Source organism: Anolis sagrei, chromosome X (assembly GCF_037176765.1).
Source record: "Anolis sagrei isolate rAnoSag1 chromosome X, rAnoSag1.mat, whole genome shotgun sequence".
In the NCBI taxonomy this organism is placed as follows: Eukaryota; Metazoa; Chordata; class Lepidosauria; order Squamata; family Dactyloidae; genus Anolis; species Anolis sagrei.
In genome coordinates, this window is record NC_090034.1 from 53,286,418 (window position 1) to 53,304,164 (window position 17,747).

A 17,747-nucleotide genomic window follows, 5' to 3' on the forward strand; every position below is an offset into this window, starting at 1 on the left:
AAGCCACAGGGAGGAGGGAGCAAGCTTGTTTTCTGCTTCCTTGGAGACTAGGACGCGGAACAATGGCTTCAAACTACAAGAGAGGAGATTCCATCTGAACATGAGGAAGAACTTCCTGACTGTGAGAGCCGTTCAGCAGTGGAACTCTCTGCCCTGGAGCGTGGTGGAGGCTCCTTCTTTGGAAGCTTTTAAGCAGAGGCTGGATGGCCATCTGTCAGGGGTGATTTGAATGCAATATTCCTGCTTCTTGGCAGGGGGTTGGACTGGATGGCCCATGAGGTCTCTTCCGACTCTTTGATTCTATGATATTGTTTCTAGCACCCACTTTTTGCTTGATGTTCAGGCAGTGCTTCTTGTAGGTAAGAGCACGGTCCAGAGTGACTCCCAGGTCTTTGGGTGCGCTGCAATGCTTCAGTGGGATTCCTTCCCAGGTAATCCTCAGAGCTCGGGATGCTTGTCTGTTCTTAAGGTGAAAGGCACATGTCTGTGTTTTAGATGGATTAGGGATAGATAGAAGATAGATAGATAGGTATTATTATACTAAAATACTATTATTATTTAGATTAACTCTTCCAATTTATTAACTTGTTTGAATTATTATTATTATAGATAGCATTACTATAAATATATAATATAATATAGAAATATATAATATAAATATATAGTATGAAATAATATAAATAATTATATAATAGAAATAGTAACCTATTATATAATAGACTCTAGGCAAGGCCAGCCTCCTTGCTTCCTCCCTCCCTTCCTGATCTCCCTCCCTCCCTCCTTCCCTCCCTCCCTCGTGGGGGCGGGGCTTCCGCGGAGGGATCCCCCTTTCGGAGGAGGAGGCGAGGCCTTGCTGCGTGTCTTCTGCAAAGAGAGAGAGAGAGAAGAAGAAGAAAAAAAAAGCCCAAGGAGAAGAAGAAGAAGAAGAGAAAAGAGGAAAGAAGAAGGATCAGGGGGGCAAAGAGAGAGAGAAAACACCATGGGAGAAAACCAGCCCGGCCGCGCCTTTTAAGGAAGGGGCGACGGCGGACGAGAAACACAAAGATGATGAGGAGAAGGATTGCACTGTTTTCGTAGAGGGAGGCGTTTTGTTGTTCGCTTCCTGCGCCCGCCCGACTGTGTTTTTTTTCCTCTCTCTCTCTCCTTACTGCTACTGCTGCTTCTTCCCGGATGGAGCGTTGAGGGTCTCAACGTTCCACAGCCTCCACAAGAACACGCCCCGGATGGAACGTTGAAGGGCCCAACGTTCCAAAGGGGGAGCCTCTTGGGTCCTTTTCCCTCCTTCCTTCTTATTTTGATGATTATTTCTGTTCTTTTTTTCCCTCCCTTTATTGTTATGATTATGAAATATTATTTCTTATTATTTTGATTATTATTATTTCTGTTCTTTTGCTTCTTTTCCCCCCCTTTTATTATTATATTAAATAATATTATTATTTAGTGTATTATTATTATTATTATTTTGTGGAGGCTAATAACTCTCATCGGACCGCAGGGAGAACAATAGAGAAGCTGGGGATGTGAGGTTCCCCCCACTCTAGCACCCCAAAACCCACCCCAAGGTAAGCCTATTCACAATCATCACAATCCTACTAGTAATAATAAGATATATTGTGTGTGTGTGTGTGTATATATATATATATATATATATATATGACTTTTCTGAGTTGATGGGATCTGACTTTTTAAACTTCCAGCTTGGGCCATTATTGTTATTACTACTACTACTACTACTACTACACACACATATATATGTCTTCATGGTGATTTTCTCCCTAAACTACTTGAAACTATTATTTTAGTTTATTATTATTTTATATTACATCATCATTATTACTACTACTAAAATATATAGTTAGATAATTATTATTTTTTTGCTCTCTGATGGGATCCAGATCTGACTTCATGCAACTTCCAACTTGGGCCATTTCCCCCTAATATAATTGGAAATTTATTATTATTGTTGTTATTATTATTATATATTACTACATCATATGTGTATACACACACATAAATATAATAGTCTTCATGGTGATTTTTTTTTTGCTCTCTGATGGGATCCAGATCTGACTTCATGCAACTTCCAACTTGGGTCATTTCCCCCAAACTACTTGGAACTATGTTGTTGTTGTTGTTATACACACACACATATGTAGTTTTTCATGGTGGTTTTTTGCCCTCTGATGAGATCCAGATCTGACTTGATGCAACTTCCAACTTGGGCCATTTCCCCCTAATCTAATTGGAAATTTATTGTTGTTGTTGTTGTTGTTGTTATTATTATATATTACTACATCATATGTGTATACACACACACATAAATATAATAGTCTTCATGGTGATTTTTTTTTTTGCTCTCTGATGGGATCCAGACCTGACTTTATGCAACTTTTAACTTGTGCCAAAAGTAATATAAGTAGCTGGATCTCTCTCTCTCTCTACTATACTATACTATATATCTATCCTAGCCATCCCCTGCTATACGTTGCTGTGGCCCAGTCTGTGTATATGTGTTTTGTGTGTGTGTATATTTGTGTATACGTCTATATGTGTCTTTGTGTATACATGTGGTTTTACGCATGCGTTGTAATGTATTTTTTGGCTTTTTAAGTGTCTTCTGCTGTGCTTTTCAGTATTTTTATGAGTGATGGTCACTCGTTGGCCTGATAGGTGTATTGTGTTCAAATTTGGTGTCAATTCGTCCAGTGGTTTCTGAGTTATGTTAATCCCACAAACGAACATTACATTTTTATTTATATAGATCTCTTCATAATGATTTTTATGCTGATTCGATGTGATCCAAATCTGACTTTATGCAACTTTTAACTTGGGCTACTTCCCCCTCATTTAAAAACTAATTTGAACCATTATTATTATTATTACTATTATTATATATTTTTCATGTTCATTTTACTCTTTCACGGGATCCAGACTTGACTTTATGCAACTCTTAACCTGGGCCATTTCCCCCTAAACTACTTCGAACTATCTATCTATCTATACACACATATATATGTGTGTGTGTAGGTAACTTCATTGTTATTTTTTACGCTTTAATGGACCACTTTCTCCTGATTGATCAACTAATTTGAGTTGTTATTGTTGTTGTTATGCTGTGTGTATACACACACACACACAAATATTTCATTGTGATTTTTTACTTCTCTTTTTTTTTCTTTTATTGAATCCAGAACTTCCAACTTGGGAGACTTTTTCCTACACTTCCCCCATTTATAAACAACATTGAATTATTATTGTTGTTATTTCCTATTTATAAACTATTACTTTGAATTATTATTAGTATTATTATATACTTTGAAAAGACATTTTTACTCTCTATTTCTTTCTTCTTAAATGGGACCCATACCTGACTTTGTGCAACTTCTAACTTGGGGACCTTTTTCCTCATTCAATAACCAGTTTAATGTATTATAATTGATTATTATTTATTAATTAAAATTATATCTATTTCTCAGTCATTTTTGACTCTGATTTTTCTCTCTTTAGGCGGTTCATAGTCTTGATAATAAATTAGACTATAATCTAGTCTAATGTATTATAGATTATTATTATATACATAAGTTCAACCAGGGCCACTTTTTCCTACACTCCCTCATTATTATTATTATTATTATTATTATTAATAATAATAATAATAATAAGATACATATATTATTACATAGGTATAAGTTCAGCTTGGGACACTTTTGCCTACACTCTCCCATTATTATTATTATTAATAAATATATATACATATATATAGTAATAATAGTATATTGTTACTGTTATAAGTATAAGTTCAACTTGGGACACTTTTTCTATACTCCCCTGTTATTATTATTATTAATAATAATAAAATTATATCTATCTATCTATCTATACATACATATACATACATAAGTTCAACTTGGGCCCCTTTTACCTACACTTCCCCTGTTTATAATAATAATATAGTATATATTATGATTATTAGTATATTTACCTCTCCTTTTTGCCCCCATTTTCTGGCCTCGTGGAGCTTTATTGTCTCTTTGGCTTCTCTGCAGGTTGAAGTTTGGCCCTTTCTTCTTAAAGGGACATTTAAAGGGGAGGGACTGAAAGGCCTCTGACTTTCTTCAGGGGAACTTTGGCCAAAGCTTCTTGCTTGGAGGGGATTTAGTCTCTGGAAAAAGCCTTGTTTTCCTTGGATCCAGTTTTGGGTTTGGATCTAGGCTCCTTCTTATTGAAAACCCTTTCTTTATTACAACATTTCTATTATTTCAAATAAAGGAGGACCGAATAGTCAAGTCTTTCTCGTTCCAAAGCTTCCTACACTTTTAAGCAAAAGAAAGTGATGGAGATGGTGATGATTATATTTTATTTTTATCATTATATTTGATCATTAATATGCTTTAATCCTATCATATTTATTATTACTAGCCGTCCCCTGCCCCACGTTACTGTGGCCCAGTCTGTGTTTGTGTGTTTTGTGTGTGTATATGTGTGTGTACGTTTTTGTGTATATGTATATATGTGTATGTTTGCATGTGTGTGTGTGTGTGTGTGTGTGTATGTATATATATATATGGCATTTTTAAAATTTTGGCTTTTTAACTCTCTTCTGCTGTGTATTTCAGTGTTTTTATGAGTGATGGTCACTCGTTGACCTGATATGTATATGGTGTCCAAATTTGGTGTCAATTCATCCAGTGGATTTTGAGTTATGTTAATCTCACAAATGAACATTACATTTTTATTTATATAGATTAATTATTATTATATTGCAATTTTATTTTTTCTTACATTATTTTTATTATTTTGTATTATTATTGTACATTATTATCATTTTCTTGTATGAATTTTATTTTGTATTCTAATTCTACACTATTTTATTTTTCTTATATTATTTTCTTATATTTTATCATTATTATGTTTTAATCTTATTATTTATTATTTTATTTTACTGTATTTTACTTTCTTGTATTATAATGTATTATCTTTTTATTATATTTTATTATATTACATTTTATGTTATTATTAATTCACATAGTTTTTATTATATATTCTTGTCATTATATCTTTATTTTATCATTTTTATTATATATAATATTTTCTTTTTATTATACTATATATATATATATATATATATATATGTAATTCAATAAATTTAAAATTATATATAATAAAAATGATAAAATAAAATATAATAATGACAATATATAATTATAATAAACGATGTTAATAAATAATATGTTAATATTACCTTTGTTTTTATAATGTAATAATTATATTATTATCATCCCCCATTTAAAGGTTTTCATTGTTCATCTAATATTCCTATATAAGTTCTGTATATTATATTATATATAAACATATACATGTAGATATAAATACATATTTTATATGATGTCTATATATACACACACATACATACACATATATACATATGTACGCACATACACAAATAATATGTAAATAATAAAGAAATAATTATTTATATAATACATTATTTAATATATATATGCACACATACATTTTAAAGATGGCATATATATGCACACATACACCATATTATTTTATGGTACAATATTATTTTATATATTATTAATATTTTATTTTAATTATATATATTATTTATATTATATAGATATACATGTACATCTTAAGATGTATGTATATCATTTTGTTTTAGATTTCAATATTTCATATAATATTGAAATAGAATATTATTTTTATTTCATATATAAAACTTGGTCCCCAGTGTTGCCCAGGTTATTTGAAAAAAAGTCAGTTTCTAAATTGTACAAAATGCATAAGTTTGTGGGTCAACTACAACTCACATCATGCCAGGTTCGCCCTCAGAAACTCCATCAGTACCTAGAAGCATCCTCAGTGGGTTCTGTGTGCTCTCTGGCTGTAGGGTAAACTACAACTCCCACTATGGTGAGTCAGTCCCCTTAAACCCCTCCAGTAGGTTGAGTTAGTCATGGGGGTTCTGTGTGGCAAGTTTGGTCCAGATCCATTATCGGTGGAGGTCACTTTCTCTGGTTGTGGGAGAACTACAATTCCCAGAATAGGACAGTTCAGAATAGAAGGACAGTTCAGAATAGAAGGACAGTTGGGGGCTAGTATATACCCCTGGAATATACTAGCCCCCAAGCCCCTCCAGTAATCAAATTTCAGCATGTTGGGTATGTGTGCCAATTTTGGTCCATATCCATCAATGTTTGGGTTCACAGTGCTCTCTGGATGTAGGTGAACTACTCCCTTAAATCAAGGTGAATTTCCACCAAAGACCTCCAGTATTTGTTTCCTGGTTATGGGGGTTGTGTGTGCCAATTTTGGTGGAGTTCAGAGTGCTCATTGATTGCAGGTGAACTATTAATCCCAGTACCTACAACTCCAAAATGTCCAGACCAATACCCTCCAAAACCCACCAATATTCAAATTTGGGCATATCGGGTATTCATGCCAAATGTGGTCCAGATCCATCATTGTTTGCGTTCATAGTGCACTCTGGATGTCGGTGAACTGCATCTCCTATAAATCCCTCCAAAGACATCCAGTATTGTTTGTTGGTCATGGGGGTTCTGTGTGCCAAGTTAGTTCCTGGTCCATCATTGGTGGAGTTCAGAGTGCTCATTGATTTCAGGTGTACTATACATCCCAGAACCTACAACTCCTAGAAATCATGGTGAATTCTCCCCAAATCTCTCTAGTATGCTCAGTTGCTGATCAATTCCTCTGTTTGCAGTGTGCCTTAGAAAACAATAGGAAAGGGTTAAGGGAGAGGCAGTGTGCGGGATCATGCAAATTCCACACCAATGGATAGAGTCAGAAAGATTGGGATGTCTGTAGTGGAGGAAAAACTGAAAATCTAGGATGAAATTGTTCCCGTATAAAAGCTTTCACTTGGGTGGTGGGCAGTGTGGTGTTTCTGGAGGACAATGGCAGGGCTCTTGGACATATTCATGGCGCTCACTATAACCACCAGTGTCATTGGAGGGGGGGCATTGTTGTCTCCTGAGTAGTGGGAGCTAGAGCTGTATGCGGAGGCAGGAGCTTGTCTGTGTAAGTAGACACTCCAACCACATACACACATTTTTCACTTTTATTATGTGTATGCATATTTTTCACTTTTATTCTGTGTATATGTACAATAATATATTTAAAGTAATATAAAAGTATACACACGCATGTGTAGAGAGAGAGAGCTAAGTCCATGCTGACATAAAGTTGTTGTTATTCTTACTGTTAATTTATATTACAATATCATTTCATGTTGTTGTTGTTGTTATTATTATTAGGCATTCGAATCCTTTGGGACGATGAATCCACAGCAGAGGATGGCGGCTGCCGGGACAGACAAGGAGCTGAGTGACCTCTTGGACTTCAGCATGGTAGGCAGGAGGACTACCATCCAAATAACATCTAGGGCAGGCCCTGCTTAGCCTCAGAAATGCATGTGGGTCATTTGACCTGGGTCCAAGGAGAGACAGAGCCTCATGGGTTCCTGGCTTTGAGAGATATATAAGGAGGCCTTATGAGCTCTGCATTGAGCAGCAAGGGGCCCCCAAAGGCCATCCAGCCCAACCCCTTTAATGAAGGAAGGCACCATCTGATCCCTCCCAGCAGAGGGCCACCCAACCCTCATAGCCAGAAGCAGGTTCTTGGAGAGGAATAGGGCTATGCAGTGGTTTTCAACCTGGGGTCCCCAGATGTTTTTGGCCTTCAGCTCCCAGAAATCCTAACAGCTGGTAAAGTGGCTGGGATTTCTGGGAGTTGTAGGCCAAAAACATCTGGGGACCCCAGGTTGAGAACCACTGGGCTATAGAATCCCAGAAGAGATCAGGGCAAGATAAAAGAGATATATTATTTTAATATATTATTCATATTAGTATATTATTATATATTATATTGATATAATATTATTAGTATATTTATTATTTTATTTTATTGTTTATTCTAGATGTTTCCGCTTCCTGTTGCAAATGGGAAGAACAGACCCACGACTCTGGCCAGCACTCAGTTTGGTGGATCAGGTGAGGCTTATGCAAAATTATTTGTTATTATTGCATTATGATTACAAATTATTACAATTATTATTATTACAATTATTTTGTGCTCTTATCTTAGGCAATACACTACTTTTGAACAAAAAGTGGTTCACGTTTCTTTTTAGAAAGAGTTCAAAGCAGAGGGAAAATCCCTTAACTTATTATTATTATGGAATTTATTATATTACCAGCTTGGGTACCAAGTGTGGTCCAGAACCATTGGTGTTTGGGTTCAGAGTGCTCTCTGGATGTAGGTGAACTACAACTCCCCCAAATCAAGATGAATTTCCCTCAAAGACCTCCATTTTCTTTCCTGGTCATGGGGGCTCTGTGTGCCAGCTTTGGTCCAATTCCATCTTTGGTGGAGTTCAGAGTGTTCATTGATTGCAGGTAATCTATAAATCCCAGTACCTACAACTAACAAATGTCAAGGCCAATTTCCCCCAAAACCCACCAGTTTTCAAATTTATCAGTATATGTGCCATATTTGGTGCAGATCCATCATTGTTTATGTATCTCTGGATGCAGGTGAACTATAATTCCTATAAATCAAGATGAATTTCCCCCAAAGACCTCCTGTATTTTTTTGTTAGTCATGGGGGTTCTGTGTGCCAAGTGAGGTCCAGGGTCATCGTTGGTGGGGTGCAGAGTGCTCTTTGATTGCAGGAGAACTATACATCCCAGTACCTACAATGGTTATAAATCATGGTGAATTCCCCCCAAACATCTCCAGGATTTTTCTTTGTTCATGGGGATTGTGTGTGCCAAATGTGGTCTGGGCCCATTGTCAGTGGGGGTCACAGTGCTCTGACTTGATGCAGGTTGAACTACAATTTCCATCATGTGGAGTCAGTCCACCAAACTCCTCCAATGTGTTTAGTTGTTGATTAGTTCTGCTCTGTTTGTTGTGCAGAGTTGAAACGAGTATAAAAGGGTGAAGGGAGAGACAGTGGGCAGGATCATGGAAATTCCACACCAATGGAGAGAGTCGGAAACACTGTGATGTCTGTGGTGGAGGAAACACGTAAAATCTAGGATGATTTGTCCCTGAACGAAAGCATTCCTTGGATGGTGGGCAGTATGGTGTTTGGGGAGGACATTGGCAGGGGTTGGGCTACATGTTCATGGCGCTTACTATAACTTGAAATGTCATTGAAGGGAGGGCTTTTGGTGGCTCCTCAGCACTGTGGGTTAATGTGTTTTTTGAAGTGAGAGCCTGTCTGTGGAAGTGGGCACCCCACACACACATACATATTTTCACTTTTATTGTGGATATAGATTTTGCACTCTGGTCTTAGGCAATAAGTTACTTTTATATGAAAAGTTCACGTTTCACTTTAGAAAAGGTTCATAGTTGAGGGACAATCCCTTAATGTATTATTATTATTATTATTATTATTGAATTTATTAAATTATTATTATTACAATTATAATTATTCTTGTTTGTAAATTTATTATTATTATTATTATTATTATTATTATTATTATTATTATTTTCCTCTCTGGCCTTATGCAATACATTACCTTCGTACCAAAAGTTCAGACTTTTTCAAAGAAAAGTTCAAAGCAGAGGGGAAATCCCTTAACTTTTTTGTTCTTAGTCCGCCTTCTCAGTTCGGGGATTTCCCCTCTTTTTGACTTCCTTTCTTTCCAGAACTTTTCCAGGGACGTTCTAAAACTTTAAATTGAAAGGGGGGGGGGGGTGATTAACTGTACGTCTTCTTGGATTACAACACGTATGAACACGTATGAGACTTTGAGACTCCGGGCCATGAAAATTCGTGAACGAGCCGCTCCTTTTTGCCCGGAGCATGTTGCGTCTGATGAGTTTCATTCCTTCTTTGATATCCTTCATTTTCGAACCAAAATGCATCTAGTTTATGTTTCAAAATATTCCCCGAAACTTGGAATGTCTTTGCGGTGATTTTGACAAATGACCGAATCCGAGAAATATCCTCAAAAAGGGCGCACAAATTGATTTCTCTGCCTTCATAATAATATAATACATTTTATTATTTCTTACCCACCTCTCCTTAGACCACAATCTCCCCTGAAAATTTACCCCTCTTCCCTCTCAAAATGGCAGCAGGAAGTGACCCCTCATCACTTCCTGTCCCCATTTCGAGACAGAACAGAAATATCTGGTAATATCGGTTTTGTTGTTGTATGGATTTGGGGATTATTGCATTTTCTGGCTGGTTCGGGGGACATTTCAGAAGTTGCACTAATTTAATTTTTTTGGTGGGGAAAAATGTGGGTTTTCGGGGTCAGCCAGAGTGGGGTCCAAGGCTTGCATGGTCTCAACCTGCATCCTTTTCATTATTTCCTAATGAAAGTTAGGGAATAAACAATACAGCGTGGGTCGGATTATGCATGTCTAAACACCACATTTGTACCTCCCCCCCCCCCCCCCCCCCGGTAAATGGTTCACCCATTGTACTTTGATCTCCTTCCAACACAATACAAAAGTTGGCCTTGCTTTTGATGGGCAGAGCTTTCCCTTCCTGGGATTCTTCCCCCTGCCTTTTGTCTGCTAAATAAAGAACCACAATGCCTCCTTCCACGTGAAAAAAGAACCCCCCCCCCCTTCCCTCTGCCCCTTATTGTGAGGACAAAAGTGTTTCTCCACCTGACGAAAATGACTTCCATCTGGACCGGGAGTTTTGCCAGTTTTTGCACACATAACCAGTTAAAATAATAGAAATTTGTCATTTTTTTCATCATTCCCTCTCTATAGTGCTCTTTGGATGTGGGCGGAGTGCAACTTCCATCATCAAGAGTCACACACCCCTCCAAAAAAAAACAAAAAACCCGGTCACTATCTAGAGTTTCTCATGATAGGTCTGTGTGCCAGGTTTGATCCAGATATATCATCAGTTGAATTCTTTGATAGTTGGTGGACTATAATTCCCAATCTCCAATGTCAGCCCCCCTCCAAACCTCCAGTATTCTCTGTTGGTCATGGGGGGGGGGGGTGGTCTATGTGCCAGGTTTGGTTCAGATCCATTGTTGGTGGGAGTCACAGTGTTCTCTGGAAGTTGGAACTGTCTTGGAAAATACATGCATAGATACTTTGACCTTTATTATATAGTAGCTTAGATATCCGGCGATGCCTGGATTAAGTATTTTGGATGTGGAGAACTACGACCCCCATCATCCAAGGTCGATTACTCCCTGACTTCATTAGTATTAAAAGTTGGGTCTGTATTGTATTGTATTGTGGGTCTGTGTGCCAAGTTTGTTTCAGTTCCATCGTTGGCAGGTTTGCAGTGGTTCCTGGATGTGGATGAACAACAACTCCCATCATCCAAAGTCAAAAAACACGTCTGTAGTTTCAGTTGGTCATGGGTAGTCTATGTGCCAAGTTTGGCAGAAGTCACAGTGCTCTCCAGATGTGGGAGCCATCTTAGAAATTGCCCACAAACATACATACATAAAAATGTCTTTTCACTTTTATTATATCGATTGAATGTAGATATATAACTATAGATAATAAAGGTAAGCAATGTTACTCTGTGCAAAAACTGAGACAGTATAATTTATTTCGACATGCTCTCAAACCCGTGATTTGTTGTGTTTCCATTCTTTGGGTTGGTATCAAATGGCAATAACAAAAGGGTCACGGCCTTCGGTTTTTTCAAATTTCTGGCAAGTACGAAAACGAGTTCAACAGAACCTTGGAAAGAAGAGATGTGGGCCATTTTTGTAGTGTGTGTGTGCATGTATATGTGTATGTCTGTATAAATTGTGTGTGTGTGTGTGTGTATATATATATATATATAGAGAGAGAGAGAGAGAGAACAGCTCTAAATCAAATGGCCTTGGCAACCGCTTCAGCATTACCGCTTCCACCCTGGCGCGGCGCCGCATGCGTTTTCCAGGATTCGGCTGTATTATCATGACTTAATTTCTTAAAAATGCGACCCTCAGTAGATGTCTTTAAGTGTTGGAGGGGACCCCAAGAGAGAGCTATCCAACCTCTTTACTGAAGACGTCCGGAGAAGGAGACCCCCAAGACCTATTTCAGCAATTGGTACCAATGCCGAACCTTTTCAGTATCCAGATGTTTGTTCGGACATTCAACCAATATTGACCCTTTTGGAGTCGCAACCATCCTTTCCTGAGCAGACCTTGAGCTGTTTAAAGAAGGCATGGGGTGTGTGAATCCATTCTGTTTTCGTTTTGTTTTCCTTACAAATTGTCCATCCCGCCCCCTTCTTGTTTTGGGGAAGATTCTAGGAGGAGGGCCATTTGGATTCGTAATTCGGAACCCTGAGTTCTGTTTCCGTTTTGGGAAAAACCTTCATGAAAACAAAATGTGCCATTTCACACACCCCCAGAAGGCCATAATTTCACCCTCCGGTCTTCTGATCACCAAGGTTTTGCCTTTCCTCCAAACTGGCTTTGCGCCGTCGCAAATGGCTGCATCGATTGCGGCGAGACGAGCGCCGTTTTGGGCTCTGTTTTCTCCCTCCAACTCTGCCAATTTCTTTTCGACGGTTTTCTTTTCCCCCTTTGTCTCCCCCCCAAAAATTTGCACTGGTCTCCCTTCCAAAAAAACTGGCGGCTGCCCTATTAACACTGTTATACAAAACAGCCGTGCGCCATTTAATTAGGAAAAATAAGAGCTAACCTCCGCCATATGTTCGGCTTCTGTTGGTATTTGCATTTGAAAGTCCAAGTACATTCTCGGCAGCAGAGATTGGGATTTTCGCCATATTGAATGGCCTCCAAGTTTGGGTTGCTATGGGGAGCGAGAATTGGGGGCGGGGGGAGTGAGAAGGAAGTCTCAGACATGTGTTTTTTTCCTCGTATCAAATCTGGAATCTTCACTTAGATCCTGAATTGCTTATAACGGGGCAGAAATTGGTTTGGAATGGGTAGATTTTCTTCTTGAGAAGGGCTTTGGTGTGTCCTTTTTTGCATATATTTAGAAATTGGAAAGTTATGGTAGAGGATCTACTTTCTTAATTGAGTGTATTAGGATTTACGAGTTGGGCAGTGACCCTGGAGACAGACATGTGTTCAATTCCCTCTACATCCATGGAAACCAACTTTGGGCAAGTCACACCTTCTCAGATAGGACAAATAACACTAGATACGCATTATATCAGGCAAACTGACTACAGGTGCATCTATGTTGTGAATATAAACTATATAAGTTGGTCTGTAGGTTTATGCTATATCAAGTTGTCTGACAACTTGCATCTGCAGGGTAGATACATGCTATATCAGGCGGATTGAGGGTAGATTCATGTGTACCATAGTTTCAAACTATATCAAGGTGTCTAACTAATGTGCGTCTCCTCTGTAGATATGCACCATATTGGGTGGTTTGATGATGGGTTTGTCTGTCCATCAGGTGGTCCAGTGATGAGTGCATCTACCTTGTAGATACCTGTGATATTTGGTTGGCTGACAGTGTGTGTGTATGTCCATCAGGTGGTCCAATGATGGGTGTGTCCACCCTGTGGATACCTGACATATTAGGCTGTCCAACCATGGGTTTGTATGTCCATCAGGTGGTCCAACAATGGGTGTGTGTACTCTTTAGATTTCTGCTGTATTAGGTTGTCTGATGATGGGTTGATCTATCCATTTGGTGTTCTGATGAAGTGTGTGTACTCTATAGATTCCAGCTATATCAGCTGGTCTGACGATGGGTTTGTATATCTATCAAGTGGTCCGACGACCAGTGTGTTTACTCTGTAGATACCTGCTATATTTGGTTGCCCGACAATATGTTTATATGTCAATTAGGTGGTCTGATGCTGGGTGCATTTACTTGGTAGATACCTGCTATATTGGGTTGTTCAGCAATGGTTTGTGTATCCTTTAGATAACTGCTATATCAGGTGGTTCGGTGATGTGTTTGTATGTCTATCAGGTAGCCCAATTATGGGTGTGTCTATTCTGTGGATACCTACTATATTAGATATCCAGCGATGGGTTTATTTATCCATTAGGTGGTCCGACAATGGCTGTGTCTACCCTCTAGATAGCTGCTGTATTAGGTTGTCTGACTATGGGTTTGTATGTTCATCAGGTGATCTGATGAAAGGTGCGTGTACTCTGTAGAAACCTGTTATATTAGATAGTCTGATGATGGGTTTGTCTATCCATTAGGTCATCTGATGATGGGTGCGTGTTCTCTGTAGATATCTGTTTGTTTAGGTTGTCCAACAGTGGGTTTGTATATCCATCAGGTGGTCTGATGATGGGTGCGTGTACTCTGTAGATTCCTGCTATGTTAGGTTGTCTGACAATGTGTCTAAACATTAGGTGGTTTGACGCCGAGTGCGCCTACCTTGTGGATTACTGCTATATTAGATAGTCCAACCGTGGGTTTGTTTATCCATTAGGTGGTCCAACAATGGATGTATCTGCACTGTGAATCCCTGCTATATTAGCTTGTTTGATGATGTGTTTGCCTCCCGATTAAGTGGTCCGACAATGGGTGCATCTACCCTATAGATACTGTATATACCCTGTATTAGGTGGTCTGACAATGGGTTTGTATGTCAACCAGGAGGTCTGATAATGGTTGCGTTTACTCCGTAGACACCTGCTATATCAGGTGGTCCAACAACGCATACATCTACACTGTAGATACACAAAGTTTCAGGTGGTCCAAGAACAAGTTTGTTTGCTCCATAGATACTTGCCATATCAAATGCCCCGATGATGCATACATCTACGCTGTAGATACACAGTGTATCAGGTGGTCCAATGATGGGTTTGTCTATCCACTAGGTGTTCTGATGATGGGTGCATCTACACTATAGGCACACGCTATTTTTGATGTCTCTTGTTTAGATCAACCTAATGAAATCTGTGTCCAATTCTTTAGCGTCCAGTTTCTTCCCCGGACAAGGCTGCCTTCTTTCTGGGGAGAGAGCAGGATCGAGCCAAACCAAGCCGCGGAGGAGGGTTTGCATGCTTTGCGCGCCAAGGCTTTTATATCTCTGATGACAATTCCAGATCCGGTGAACGGGAGTTTTAAATCAGGAAGCCGGACGAAAAACTAATTTTAACTCCCTTCGGCTTGCTATTTTAATCCGGCTTGAGAATCTCTTCCCTCTTGGCGCGGCCCTTTTTCTCTCTGTCCTGGCCTCTGTAGCATGAACCCACCTCAGTTAAAAGTGGTGTCAAACTGCATTAATTCTACATTGTAGATGTACCCTTTGAAGCGTGGGCTCCTTTTAGGCTTCCATCTCCGGGAAAGTGAGGAACTAAATACAATTATGTTATTTCCCCCCATCTCTAGGAATCTTTAGGCCCTCAAAGGTGACTCTGTGTGGACAAGTTTCAAGATGGGGTTCCGGGGTTATTTTTAGACTGCTTTGGGGAGTTTTAAAATCAGAAATGTAACATGCTTCTAAAAAAGTATTTATCTTTGTATTATGGATGGATAGATAAATAAATAAATAGAGGGGTGAATATTACAGGGTAGGAATGATTGTTGCATGGATAGATAGATGGGTTGGTGGATTGATTATTTGATAGATTGACTGATGGATTGATTATTTGATAGCTTGATGAATAGATAGATGGACTGATGGATTGATTATTTAATTGATGGATAGATTATTTGATAAATAGATTGATGGACAGTTTATTTGATACATAGATGAATTGATGAATCTAATATTTGATAGATGGATCGACAGATCAGTTATTTGATAGATGGGTGATTAGATAAATGGATTGATCAATGGATAGATTATTTGATAGAGGAATAGATAGATGGACAGGTGGATGGACTGATGGAGCCATTATTTGATACATAGGTGAATAGATAGATAGATTGGTGGATAGATTATTTGATATATGGATTGATGGATCAGTTATTTGATAGATGGGTTAACAGATTGATTGATGGGTGGATTATTTGATACATGAATGAAAAGATAGTTGGATTGATGGATCGATTATTTGATACATGGATCCATTGATCGATTATTTGATGAATGAATAGATAGATAAATTGATGGATAGATTATTTGATAGATGGATGAATAGACAGGTGGACTGGTGGATCCATTATTTGATAGATGGATTGATGGATAGATTATTTGATGGATGGATGGATTGATAGATTGGTGGATCAATTTTTTGATAGATGGATGAATAGATAGATTGATAGATTAATTATTTGATAGCTGGATGAATAGGTAGATCAATGGATTGGTTATTGGTTATATAGAAAGATGAATCCTCAACACCTCGTTGGAGCAGGAAAAAATACCATCTTGAAAAAAGCAATTGTAAAACCAATTCAAAAAAAGTCATCCCTGGATTCCTCTATATTAAACAACTACTGGCCTATTTCTAATCTCCCTTTCTTGAGCAAGGTTCTGGAGCGGGTGGCGGCCTCTCAACTCCAGGGATTCTTGGATGAAATTGATTACTTGATCCATCACAGTCTGGTTTTTGGCCTGGTCACGGAACGGAGACAGCTTTGGTCTTCTTGGTGGATGATCTCTGCAGAGAGCTAGACAAGGGGAGTGTGTCCCTGCTGGTTCTCTTGGATCTCGCAGTGGCTTTTGATACCATCAACCATGGTCTCCTTCTGGGTCGGCTCTCCGGAATGGGTCTTGGGGGCACTGCTTGGCAGTGACTCTGCTCCTTCCTGAAGTATCGTACCCAGATGGTGATACAGGGGGACACCTGCTCGGACCCCTGGTCTTTGACCTTTGTGGTCCCACAATGTTTTGTTTTGTCCCCCATGCTTTTCATTATCTACTTGAAACCACTGGGTGAGGTCATCTGGAGTTTTGAAGATGGCTGCCATCTCTATGCAGATGACATACAACTCTACTACTCTTTTCTACCTCAATCCAAGGAAGCTCCCTGAATCCTGGACCAGTGCCTGTCAGCTGTGATGGACTGGATGAGGGCCAACAAACTGAGGCTTAATCCAGACAAGACAGAGGTCCTCCTGGTCAGTCGTGAGGCCAGTCGGGGTATAGGGTGGCAACTTATACTCGACGGGGTTACACTCCACCTGCGGACACAGGTCCACAGTCTGGGGGTCCTCCTAGATGGACCACTAATGCTTCAAGCTCTGGTATCAGTGGTGGCCGGGAGGGCATTCCCACAGTTAAAACTTGTGTGCCAGCCGCAACCGTACCTCAAGAAGCCTGACTTGGCCACGGTGGTCCATGCCTTAGTTACATTCAGAATGGACTACTGTAATCCCTCTGCATGGGGCTGCCTTTGAAGACTGTTCGGAAACTGCAGTAAGTGCAAAGGTCGGCTGCCAGATTACTTACTGGAGCTAACTATAGGGAGCATACTGTGCCCCTACTAAAACAGCTCCACTGGCTGCTGATAAGTTTCTGGGCTCATTTTAAGGTGCAGGTTATTATCTACAAAGTCCTGTACTCTTCGGATCCAACCTATCTTTGAGACCACATCTCCTTCTATGAACCATCTTGGGCTTTGAGATGGGCAGGGGAGGCCCTTCTCGGTCCCACCACTGTCTCAAGCGCAGTTGGTGGGGACAAGAGAGAGGGCCTTCTCAGTTCTGGCTCCAAAGCTTTGGAATACTCTCCCAAAAGAGATTCGGTTAGCCTCTACCCTCCAGTCCTTCCGATCCAGTGGTGTACAGCGAGCATACAACCCCCATTACGTCAGCTCCACTGGCTGCCAGTCTGCTACCAAGCACAATTCAAAGTGCTGGCTTTAGCCTATAAAGCCAGCACTTTT

General features: G+C 39.2%; 1 protein-coding gene across 9 annotated transcripts in view; it reads left to right on the forward strand.

The window, feature by feature from the left end:
- The first annotated feature begins 815 nt into the window (after nt 1–815).
- Nucleotides 816–17,747, forward strand: part of TCF3 (transcription factor 3) — a 90,806-nt gene continuing 73,874 nt past the window's right edge. For 5 of the 9 annotated variants that reach the window (XM_060785034.2, XM_060785035.2, XM_060785039.2 and 2 more), the window contains exons 1-3: nt 817–1,562; nt 7,287–7,379; nt 7,949–8,021. In XM_060785034.2, coding sequence (XP_060641017.1) covers nt 7,308–7,379; nt 7,949–8,021 — 145 coding nt within the window. In that variant the 5' untranslated portion in view covers nt 817–1,562; nt 7,287–7,307. Of the gene's footprint in view, nt 1,563–7,286; nt 7,380–7,948; nt 8,022–17,747 lie in introns of all 9 variants that reach the window. The other 4 variants (XM_060785038.2, XM_060785040.2, XM_060785041.2 and 1 more) reach the window with 1 other exon arrangement.